The sequence below is a fragment of the Priapulus caudatus genome, unplaced genomic scaffold (assembly GCF_000485595.1).
Source record: "Priapulus caudatus unplaced genomic scaffold, Priapulus_caudatus-5.0.1 Scaffold470, whole genome shotgun sequence".
Lineage (NCBI taxonomy): Eukaryota > Metazoa > Priapulida > Priapulimorpha > Priapulimorphida > Priapulidae > Priapulus > Priapulus caudatus.
In genome coordinates, this window is record NW_014577531.1 from 148,802 (window position 1) to 161,032 (window position 12,231).

Genomic DNA, 12,231 nt, shown 5'->3' on the forward strand with positions numbered 1-12,231 from the left:
ACTGCTAACAACGCTAACAACACAAATCAAACTAATTCCAATATTCCGTCAGTGCTTGAATGAGGACATAGGCGTAGCTAAGGGGGGGGGGGCACAAGGAGGCCATGACCCCCTCTTGATCGGAGAGTACAAAAATTAAGAGAGAAGGGCCCTTAATGGGATTGGTCTATACCACTATTACCTATACCTAATAATGAAAATGAAATGCGCAAAAATGCCATTTTGATGCACATATTTTCAAAAATTACCCTACTGTGGGAGGGGAAACACCCTCCCCCGTTGAGAAATTGCTTCATCGCTGTCTTTGGTCGCTTAACTCTTTTCTTCCCTCCCTGAAAAACACTGGCTTCGTACACCATTTTCACTGGTCTAGCTAAGGGTCCACCAACTGGTCGTGTGTAACCTCAGAGCCTTCCGGCGCCACAGCCAGGGGCCATCGTCCCACGTTGATCGGATCGGAGTGGAAAAATAAAAAGCGAGGGAGGGGGGTTATAAGGGATTAGCACATGCCACTTCTCATATAAGTTACCCCTAATACTGAACTTAAGTGTGCAGAAAATGCCATTTTCATGCACGAATTTTCAAAAATCTCCCTACCGTGGGAGGGGGCCGGGATACCCCTCCCACACCCTACCCCCTCGGTCGCCTCGCTCCCTCGCCTTGGCCCCCCTGTTTCCAATTGCTGGCTACGCCACTGGTCTCAGGTGGTCTTTTGACCACTCAAGATGTATAAGAAATGCTGTTAACTTGTACATATGTTTTTGGTGGTGCTCATATAAGAAGAAAAATAGGACTACACTAACAGGACTAACAGGAGGTGTCGAACTTATACTGATGCCACTGGTTGCTGTTGAGCATGTTTAGACTCTCTGATATGACCACTACATTTGGAAGATTGTTCCGCTGGTCTACGACCCTAAATGAAAAACTGTTTTGTCTGATTGTTGAATTACATCTTTTCTTAAACAGTTTTAGGTCTTTTAGTTCATGACCACGTGTGTTATTCCCACTTCTAACAAAGAATACGCTCTCATCCATGTCTTCTAGGCCACTTAAAATTTTAAAGACTTGTATCATGTCGTTCCGATCTCTTCGGTACTCTAGTGATGATAGACCGAGCTTTATAAGCCTCCCCTTGTACGACAAGTGTTTTATGTCACATACTAATTTAGTTGCCCTTCTCTGTACCTTCTCCAAAAGACGATTATTGTCACTGATATAATTTTTCTATATACGTTTCCATAGAACATTGCATTAGTTGAATAAAGTAATGTTCGTGGTATTATTAAGCGTATGATAATCCTAGTGTGATGGTGGATAAAGAGCAAATAGAAGATAGGAGAAGGCGGTGAGGGAGGTGGGAAGGAGGCAAAGAGAGAGAGAGAGGGGGGGGGGGAGGGAGAGTGGGTGAGAGAAATGGAGTGCGGAAGGCTGAGATGAATTATTTATAGGAATTTGAAAGTAGCAAAGGAAGAAGGCCGGGAATGTCTAGGAGTGCGAAGAGATGTAGGATGACGGGGATGGAAGTAGAAGAAGCGACGAGGTAGGATAATTATGAAAAGCCACAATGAAGAAAATGGTTAAGACAGGAGAGGACAGAAGATCGACTGTTGTAGGGTGAATGCAAAATAAACGTTTATTATATGAATAAAAACGTGCATGCAAGCTTTGTCCAAATAAGTGTGTATGTCAAAACACTTATGTTATATAGTCATGCTGCTTTCCTCTGTTACAGCATCTGGGTTAAAGGTGTTGAAAAACTAGTACAGTAGTATATGGATGGAGAAAAAAAACATTTATAGTTGTGCAACAGAACATTTTATTATTATTATATATTTTAAGGTCTGCTCAAATTATTTCTGCGTGTCACAAGCTGTAATTAAGGGAAAATAAAGCACAAGCTAAAAATAACTTGTTGCTTTGAATGTCATAGCAGTAAAACAGTGTACTGATACTTGCATACTAAACAAAACAGCAAATAACGCATTGACTGCACAATCATTGTCATTTGCATAATTGCTGCATAAATTTCAATGGAATTATCATTTAGTGCGATGCAGTTACACGTGTATTAGCAAAGTGATACACCATTCAAAAAATGCCCAACGTGAACATTGTTCCAAATGATCTCACTTCTACAAGAATGCGACAAATTTATGCATAAACTACACAGCCGTTTCATCTTTACACGTGGAAAAACCAGAAAAATCTACTGACTGGATTATAGCTAATTAAGAATCAAGATTATATGGTATAACAGTATGCAAAACAGTATTAAATTACAAAGCAAATACTTTGAATTCGATTATTTGAAAAAAAACTATCCGTCTGCTTACGAGAATCAACAATTTCTCAAACAATAATAAAATAGACAGGAAAATGAAATTTGAAACGTACGTATTTTATTACACACACACGTGTAAACCCAAGCTTACTCTGTTTTGTTACTTTCAAAATATTTCATTAAATGCTGCCCACTGGAGAGCAATAAACTTATTTGGCTCAGCTCATTTTCACGCTAGCACAAAGGCACCCTCAGTGAGTACTCTTGACAACCATGTTCTAAACATTTCTACCCAGCGTTACTACTGTCGATAAGAATGCAGCAACGTGCGCTCGCACTTCTGTCGCATGTTTTTGGGTTTGTTTCAACACCCCTGTGAACTTGTGAACATAGTTGCAAGTAGCTCAGCACCAATAATAACATTGTCATAACAATTCTAGTTGCATTATATTACGTCTTTCGTCACGCGTGCTCAACTTAAGCAGAAACCTGGTTAACAAATTCACAGGGGTAGGAAAACTTGTTTGTCTTCTCGCTCGCAAACTCTGCATGCATCAAAATATTTCTGAGAAGGTAGATAGTTTTGAAAGCGCTTTTAACTACAAGCAGAACGATGGTTTTATACAAAAAATGATCCTCACGCTTCTGGTCCACTCTGGGACACTCACAAGCCATGTGTTAATGTCACTTTCTAACTAAACGCCTTCAGTTTTTGATGGTTCATCAAAGTTCTCAACCAAATCTGCAAAAATAAAATGAAAAATCATAACAAAGTTTCCCACAACTCATAATAACCTCCAGTCATAAAACACAGAGAAAATAAAAACAACATGACTGCACAGATAATTTAGTTATGCATAACGTACAAGTGAACGTAAACGTTAGATACATTTAAATTACATCATTACCAAAAATACAACCATAACCAGCACTATCACAGTTTTAAACTACGTTAACATGAACACAGGCCGGTTATTCGTATCACGCAACTCGTTTAGAGCGTGACCTACCGGGTACATCATCGTCGTCATCATCGATACCATCTGTTGCCACCGGGGCCTGCGCGCCCGCACCTGAAACAACACGCTTACTGAATACAGGCGGCACCCAGCTCAACCAGAACGCTACCATGTTTAACACGTTACAACGGAAACACACCCAAATACACCTCATTACCAATATCACAGGAATTTATTACACATTTATATCGACATATTTTTTAAAGAAGAATCATTTTAGGTTCAGACAATGTTCAGCATTCATTGCATAACAACAATGATAAAGCCTGCTAACCGCTCCCAGTGTCGGAGTTACTGTCGCCATGTTTGGGACCTCATTTCTTTGATAGAGACACCACCGTAGGTAAATGTCCTACGTACCTGCACTGGACTGTACATTTGCACTTAGTCGCTTTAGACTGGTGAGGCTCTCTGCCCCAAGCTGGTTCAGTATGCCTGGAAGCATCTCTGTGATCTCTGAAATCGAAAACGTGCATCCATCTAGCCGCAGTACACACAGTCAAGGCAATACGCAGCTAGTAAATCAAGGGAACCAATCGCTACCTGTCCAGTACAATGGCCTTAAATTAAAAGTTAGCACCAGCACAACACTGAAGGTGAACATTACGTTAGCAGATTATGGCAGGTTAAACTACAGTATCAGTTCAGCAGTATCGCCGTAGACTTACGTTTGCTTTCCGCGTGACCAGTGATTGCAAAGGTGTTGGCAGCGAGTGATGCCTGAACCTTCGGGTTGTTAAAGTGGATAACGGTGCCATCGTCTTTGATCATGTTTACCTAAGAACAGCAGCGAAAAAACATTTACCCCTGCGGCACTACACTCACCTACCTTTTTTAACCGTAGTTAAGTCGTGTTAATTGTAGATTTCAATAGATGAACCAGTAAACAACAAACATGTAGAAAAGTGACTCTAAGCCACAAGGCTACGAAGTCAACCTTAGTGGTGAAACAATCCTGAGATTGTATAACTTCATTGTGTATGGTCTGGCAGTGATAGCTATGGGTGAATAACTTAACCACATGCTCAGAATTTGGGTCGCACAAAAAATTCAATAATCACTGATGCATTTAAGACAGGCAGTTAAATAGATTTTCACATGTATTCTTTGTTAAAAATGAAGCATCACTATTCTGTTCAAGATCCTACATATCAATGAAGCATAATCCTCACCTCTTCTATACCAGGTATATTGTTTACTGCCAATTTCTTCAATGAACTCTGCAACTTCTTGTCATCGGTCGTCGCCGTTCTGTGTACCACCTTCTTCTTTCTGCGTGCTGAACCCTAAAGGGGAAAAAAACATAAGCTATGCTACAGGGTCATTTCATATTTGATTGAACGTGAATTTATTAGAGGCCAAAAGTGTCTGCATTTTAATTACCAATAAATAGATCCAGATATGATTTTATCACGAAACTTGTCTAGCGTGACTGGTTAACAAGTTATTACATTTATAAATATTCACGGCTGGTATGACGAACTTGATGGCGAGTGCAATTTGCTTATCAGCAAATTGAAATAAGATAAAATGCTATCCATCACTGTGTGACTCCAGTAGTCACTGTTACGAGATAGAATCTAGAATTCAACACAATTAAAATAGTAAAATGAATCTATATGAAAACGGCAGAGAGAGCTTACCTTTCCTCCTATTCGCACCTGCGACGTAAGTTTACTCAACCGTTCTTGATTCATTTCTAAAATACTTAAATACACCTGCAAATAAAAAATGGGAATTTTTATCATTAGGTGTTGATTTAGTGTAACTCATGCACCAATGGGTGTTGCTATCACCCGGGCGTGGAGGGAGGTCACGTGATAACGTTGACGATGACGGTCAAAACGTTAACCCTAACGGTAACCCTCACTCCACCACCGCCAACACTAACCCTCACACTAAATATATATGTCGCGCCGCGCTATATATAGGCATTGTGATCCACAAAAATTAATCTATGGTGTGGGGACAGATATCATGATGCAAAAACCTTAACCCTAACCCCAATCCTAACCCTAACCCTAGTGCTGCCACGTTGCGGTCACCTCCCTCCACGCCCGGGGGATAGCATTACCCTGCACCAATCATGAAGCTGGAGGGCTGCTTTCTCCCAAACCCACGGACCAGTGGCACAAAAAACATTGTCATTTTACATTTCAATGTCATTGGCATTCTGTAATTTCTTCATGAGTCATGGTGAACAAATCTGTGGTACTTAATTTACAAGTCACTGAGCCAAGAATAATAACAGAAACAGATGCCAAAAACTTGTACAGTCGATGTGCAAGTTTGATAGGGATTGGGTGAGACTAGCTCAGCATCTGACAATGGCGTACTAACTTAGTTACGCTGAGAGGGTCTATGTCCCCCAGGGTACTGCCGGACCGTACCTCGCCTACTCCACTAACGAGTCTAGGGAGTCGCCTATGCCTATTTCCTAACCCTAACCATATCAAATAGTTACCAGGGTACGTTCCGACAGTACCCTGGGGGGTGCAAATCCACTTTAGGCACCTTAGGTATCACGAAGTGATGCACAGATTTCTGTGTATCATCAACTGATGCACAGACTTACACACTTCGTGATACCTAAGGTTATACTTTATGACATGACTTAGGGTTAGGGTTAGGTTTTTGCATCATTCCTTGATATACGGAAAGTCTGTGCATCAGTTGATGATACACAAAAATCTTTGCATCACTTCGTGATACCTAAGGTGCCTAAAGTGGATTTGCGCCCCCTGGGCGACATAGACCCTATGACTATGAGCCTTAGTTACTAACTATTATTTATTATACACAATAGAATCAATACTACAATAGTAAAGAATCATCAAGAAATCGCCTAAAATTTCAGCTGCACAAACGATGATTATCGAATTATACTTAGAATTATCCCCGCACTTCGATGTAATCGAGTGCCTTGTGAAATACAAGAGGGAGCCAAGATACAAGATACAATTACAACATACAAGCTGCTTTGCAGTGCACAATTTGTGCCACAAATAAAAACATCCGTTTAACAACAATGTCATGTTAGTTGTAAGATTTTATATTATAACCCTGAACACTAACAGGAGCGATTCTGTGCGCTTATCAAGGAAGTTCCCACTGTAGCACCCCGGTACCTACGATTATGCCAAGCAGCCAATGGCAAATTGGCAATGCCAATGCCATTTGATTTGGATTTTGGTGAATTATGATAGCGACGCTTAGCGTTGTGAAACGTTTAAACGATCTATAACTACATCAACCTACTTATGTGATCAGTTCGTAGATGTTAATAAGGAATGGAGTCGATAAAACTGTTTTTAAACGTTAAACAATAAGCGAAATAAAGTATCTATGAGAAGAAAGGGAGATATATAAACCCACGAGGTTTACCTAATCATGCAATATGGCCGTAAAGGAGAGTTTTCACGTTCGGGCGAGAAGACCTTGTGTAGAATTTACGATGTTGTCGATTTTTGTCAGATGTCAAGTCTTCTAATAATATAATGTATTAACATAATTTCTTATGTTGTTGACATGTAAATTTTAATTAACTAGCAATGATTCCGGTAGGTAATCGCGCCAAATGACGTCACATCGCGGGAAAATCTGGCGCTTTGTCACTCTGTAGCTTGTCGGCGTACCGGTCCAACGTTTTCGCTTTGTCGCTGGCTGTTTTCCCCATCTCACTTCTTAATCTAAAACACCCCAACCAAGATGACTGAGCCTACAACAAGTGCACAGGTCGATGAAAAGAAGATATGGTAAGATAAATTTATGTCAAGGATTTGAGTAAGTGTCCGTTTTTTGTGGGAGAAACCGTGAAAGTGAAACGTTGAAATTAGGCAGTTCTGAAACCATGTCATTGCTGCGTTGCATCGCAGACAGTGCAGCCTACAGTGCGTTCTAAAAAGTCCATAGACATGTCCTTTGTACTGACACTGTGCCTGTCTGTCGTCCCCTCTTTCCTTGTATAAGAACTACTATAGACATAGTGTGTACGTTGCGCATATAATGATTTATGTCGGTATATAATCGATTAAAATTTGCATGTCTCTTTTGTAATTGCATATATGTTATGCAAAGATTTATGCGTGAATATATGATATTATGATTATTAATATTATTATGAGTACTATGACAGTTTGTGGATTAGAATTTGGTACAAATAATAGACGTCAGGTTTTACAGCACTGTCACAGGTATTGAATTACAGTTAGCTGGTGCTGTGTGATATAATTATATACAGATTACAGTGTCAGTATGAATATATAGTGTTCATTTTAATTTTTATACAGAGTGGCTATATCATATATGCCCGGCAGCCGGCATATATCTGACGGCTGCCGGGCACGGTCTTCGATTTCCTAAATGCCCGGCAGTTTTTAGCTCATCTGACATAGTCAGATGCAGCTTGTAGAATCGCTTGATCGTCCGTCCGTCCGTCCGGTCGTCCGTCCGTCAACAGTTGGGCACAAATCTTAACCGCTCGACGTACGGTCACGATATTCGGCACATTGGGGGGGAATCGTCAAAACGAGTTGGGCGGTCAAAGGTCAAAGGTCAAGAGGTGTAAAACAAGGGGGAACATTCACATCCTTAACTTAAGGTATAGGGAGGAAATGCAGAATTGCGGCAACACAATCTAAATGGCTCGACTAGGCTCGTGATAGTCGTGATAGCATCATGTAGGAAAAAGCCATCACTGTGCCGAATTGGAGGTCACAGGAAAAGTCAATGGGCAAAGGGCAGATTTTAAGAACATTTCTGAGGACATGTCTGAACGGAGGCGATTGAAAACGTTTTGTTTCAGCGTGACCTAGCATTTTTATGCATTATTAGAAAGGACCATGAAATCTACTTTCTGCTGACATTGCGAAGAGTAAGTGTCAATTAACCTTTTGACCCTCAAAGAGGAGGTTAGAAGCGAGTGGATTTGTTACTGTCTGTTAAGAAAGATTTGACTGCCGGTTTGCTATAGAATCTATACATCCTGATGTAATGAGGCTACAATGTCACATGAAATGTTCAAAGGCTAATTTGGTTAAAGAAAGGTTATGTCCTTTAAATCGTATAATTTATATGGCATCTGTAGTGTCAGTATGTAAGCATGTAACGTAGCCCACTGCCAGTGGCTACTGCGCAGTGCATGTGTTGTGGTACTGTGGAGTTTTTGCCTTCAATTGTTAACAGGTGGCAGCTCTCTATTGTGGCAGCCGTAGGCTTGCGTAGGTAAATGGATGAGTGCTTACCTATCTGTCTGCAGACGCAGTTGTTGCTACTACGTATGATGGAGCTTCCATCTTTAATCTGAAGACATTAAACGTAACCAGCCTCTCGGCAATACTTTCATGAACGATCAACGAAACATTCTTTTGAGAAGGTTCCTGATACCATCCACTGTGCATTCCCTGTTTCGGCGGTATGTGAACACATTTGGGACTAACAGGGTTTAACTAAATTCCCAACCACTCCACCACAAGAGTCACGCGGCAGTAGACGTTAGATGAGCGGCTGTCGCTAATCGCATTGTTAATTTTCAAGCGTTATCTCAAGTAAACAAGGGTTAGGATTACAAACAATCAGAGCGAGTCGTACAATAGCCTGGTTCTCGTTTCTAGCCTCTGGCGCTGCAGGAGGGCTGATAGACTCGCTCTGATTGGTCCCAGGGTTCTCCCCAGGATGAAATTGAAACATGGGGGAGGGGAGGGAAAGGGGGGAACTAGGGGGGTGTTTTTTTTACCGTACCACTAATTAATGCGTAAAATCGCCACCACACCATAGACGGTATTTGGGGTTCTTGTATATATAAGATAGCCGAGTCGGTGTAGAGTTAGTGTTGGGTTCGGGACAGGTTAACTGTTTGTACTTGTGTATGGTCTGCAGTGCATGCGTGGTACGGTAAAAATACACGCGTCGGTGTTCCTGGTCGAATGGGAATTCTTGACGATCGATTCCCGCGCTGTCAAACTTTTATTAGGGTGGAATTTAATCGTGGCGGAGGTAATTTAAACGGGGCGCAACGATTGAAACAGGGGGGGGGGGAGTTTTCACAACGTAGGGAGAACCTACCCTGGGTCTGATTGTTTGTAAATGGCGAATGTAATTTACTAAAGTGAAATGAAGCAGGGTTTCTGAAAAACAATATTTTAAGAAGTGAATAACGATTGAAGTGAATGTATACACATATCAGTAGCAATTGGTAAAGCCATGTAGAAGGGAACGGTAGGTTTTTTTCCGTGCCAATAGCGGCGTACGGGCCGCATTAGCAGCGCATGCATTTTGCATGCGATCTCACGAAATTTCAATGCACCCCGTTCTGTCCCAATAACCCTCACCAAAATATAAAAAAGGTTATATGGGACAGAATTATTCGGTCTAGGTTAGGAACTGCCAGGCATTTAGGTAATCGAAGACCGTGCCCGGCTGCCGGGCATATAGCCACAGCTATTTTTATTAGCCTGCGTATAGTGCCAATACTCTTGTCTGGATTTTTGTTTCGTTATTACAGCATCATACTAAAACAATTTTCCTTGCAATTTCATTTGTATGCTAGCTCTATGTGATTTCATGATCCTGTTATTACTGTCAGCTTCTGCTCAGGGTATGAGTTATGAGCTGCATTAATTTGTGCTATAATAATTAAATTCAGTAAAGTGAAATTAAGTGGCATAGATTTTTTTTACAAATTTTAGTGTAGCATGTATGTTGTCTGCGTCCATGTATAGAAGTAGGTCAAGTGTTGCATGGTACTATTGTAACACAGTGCCTACCACAGGGCTTACCACACAATAATGCACTCACAGCAGCCAACCGCAGTTCTGCTTACCATTGTACTATTGTAAGACACTGCCTAGCATAGAGCACTACCAGCAGCCCACCATTATCCTGTCAGTTGAACATTGCGCCGTTTGTGTGAGCTTTCCTTTTTTATAAGTCCCACCTGAATGCGACACGATGGCTTGTGCCGTGTAGACAGGATCAGTTGTCTTGTACAACCTTTGTAGCATTATCCATTCAACTGTAAGAACCTCAGTTAGTCTGGACTGTATTTTCTTTAAAACCATTATAATACACTTGATTCATCGTGCACTAAGTTAGTTACTGTAATAATAGTTTAGTTGCTCACAAAACATTAGCATTAGTGTTAATGTAATAATATTTTTAATAGATATGGTTGGTAACTATTTAGGTACACAAAAATTCTAAATTAATTCAATGTTAATTGTGTCAAAGAGAAATAAATGATTAGCTTTAAATAATGTAATCATTTGTATTTGCATTTAATTTTTAGTGAGGAAACGGAAAAAACGTGTGAAGTTATTGATGTTGATGAAAAGGCAACGGGTTTGATTTCTGAAGGAAAGAGACATCTGGTGGTTGGGGAAGCAAATTTGGCAGTGGAGAAGCTACAGGAAGCTTGTAAACTACTGTAAGTATCAGTGGAAAAAATACACGGGGGCTCGGGGCGATTTAGCCCCGAAATGCCAAAAAGAGCCTCCGTAAATTTGCATAGAGTTCAATGCAAACCAAATTTTAGAGTGCTATTTTCATGCGCGCGAGCTTGAAAAGTAGACCCCGAAAAATAAATTATATTTTTTTCTCGGGCTTGTATGGTCGTGTGCATGTGTGAAACTACTATTACAATAAGGTTTTCTGATACCTATAATGTAGTTATTAACTGTTACTGATCATGTTAAATTAATATCCTTGCAGAATCGTGTAAATTTCCCTTTATCGGCTTCTATTTCATTGCAGCGCTGGCAAGTACGGTGAAACTGCGCAGGAATGTGCTAGTGCGTACTTCAACTATGGATGTGCATTGTTGGATCTGGCACGCATGGAGAATGGGGTACTCGGGAATGCCTTGGAGGGAGGTGAGTGTCATCTGGTGTTCGTTTTATATTTGTTTGGAACCATTGAATGTGTTTCATGTTTCATAATGTAACAACTAAATGATTCTACTGCTCATATTACCCAACAGTTTAATGTTTTACAGATTTATGTGAAACGGGTGATTTGCGGTTTTTGTGTGAAATACTTGTATGTTGTGCAGTTTGCATATAGAACTTTTTAAGCTCCCTAATTTTCGCATCGAAACGTTTAATATTCTGTGGGCTTCATGGGGAACTATTCAGAATTCTGAGCAACTTGGGTTAATGGTTAATGTTCCAAATAATTGCTTGTACAGTGAGTTAGGATGAAGGTCACTTGATCGTGCTGTCCTTGACTAGAGCAGTTTCTCTTCTGTCTCGGACCTCCCTCTGCTGTAGATGTATCAGTGATTACCTGGCTTCTGCTAGAGAAATTATCAGGCAGTCGCGTAACTCTGCCAGTCATCGGTGGTTTGCTCTAGCCACAATGAGCCTATGTAGTGCTTTTGAAGTTAACTTTGTGCAAAACACTGTTAGTTTCTGTAGAATTCTTACCGGTTGTTTCTTGTTCTTAGTTGTCGTAATCAATTCTTCGTAATGTAGTTCATGATTGTAATGGTGGATATTGATGGATGATTAGAGTCGACATTGTGTTTGTGTTCCCGTGGAGAACTTCATGGATGGTCAGGGGTCAAAATTAGATTTTTATTATGGTATCCATTGGGAATACCAGGTATTGAAATCTGGTATCCCTCCCAAAAAATCTGGTATCCCATTTTTTGGATAGTAATTTCAACAATGTTGGTATCCAAAATCTTGAAATATGCAATAATAGCATTTGAAAATTATTAATATGTAATGTAATTATTATATAAAAACATGAAAACAGATTCACAGATATGCACAGACAAGTACACTGCAGACATATTGTCTAGACACATTGTCTGGTTTGCTTGATACAATGCATAAACATCACATTTATGATCAGATCGCTCGCACTCTCTACTCGCTCAGATGCGCTGGCGTATAAAGTTGATAACTCACCAACCACTATCCCGATTTT

The 12,231-nt window shown here is 40.5% G+C and overlaps 2 protein-coding genes across 4 annotated transcripts in view; one reads left to right on the plus strand and one right to left on the minus strand.

Moving 5' to 3' along the window:
- Positions 1–1,795: 1,795 nt before the first annotated feature.
- LOC106810758 (transcription factor BTF3 homolog 4-like) lies at positions 1,796–6,773 on the minus strand. 3 transcript variants are annotated; one of them, XM_014814203.1, is made up of 7 exons: positions 6,688–6,773; positions 4,947–5,021; positions 4,476–4,589; positions 3,972–4,080; positions 3,664–3,759; positions 3,295–3,357; positions 1,796–3,026 (listed from the first exon to the last, which is right to left on the minus strand). In XM_014814203.1, exons 2-7 carry the CDS (start codon positions 4,998–5,000, stop codon positions 2,980–2,982), a joined length of 483 nt encoding a protein of 160 aa, XP_014669689.1. In that variant the 5' UTR covers positions 5,001–5,021; positions 6,688–6,773; the 3' UTR covers positions 1,796–2,979. The 3 variants fall into 3 exon arrangements, with proteins under 3 accessions (XP_014669689.1, XP_014669690.1, XP_014669688.1); XM_014814204.1 differs by lacking the exon at positions 6,688–6,773 and adding an exon at positions 6,562–6,679; XM_014814202.1 differs by lacking the exon at positions 6,688–6,773 and adding an exon at positions 6,436–6,495.
- Positions 6,774–6,898: 125 nt separating this feature from the next.
- Positions 6,899–12,231, plus strand: part of LOC106810751 (histone-binding protein N1/N2-like) — a 15,395-nt gene continuing 10,062 nt past the window's right edge. Inside the window, exons 1-3 of the mRNA XM_014814195.1 lie at positions 6,899–7,058; positions 10,589–10,726; positions 11,053–11,238. Of these exons, the coding sequence (XP_014669681.1) occupies positions 7,012–7,058; positions 10,589–10,726; positions 11,053–11,238 (371 nt within the window). The 5' untranslated portion in view covers positions 6,899–7,011. The remainder of the gene's footprint in view (positions 7,059–10,588; positions 10,727–11,052; positions 11,239–12,231) is intronic.

Bases quoted from the DNA above. Each gene is read 5' to 3' on its own strand.
- LOC106810758 (XM_014814202.1), bottom strand. From the start codon at position 6,480: ATGGCATTGGCATTGCCAATTTGCCATTGGCTGCTTGGCATAATC. The intron at 4,590-4,946 runs GTAAGCTCTCTC...TTTCCCCTTTAG, and splicing joins AGGTGCGAATAGGAGGAAAG to GGTTCAGCACGCAGAAAGAA. The intron at 3,027-3,294 runs GTAGGTCACGCT...TTATTTTTGCAG, and splicing joins TGACGACGATGATGTACCCG to ATTTGGTTGAGAACTTTGAT.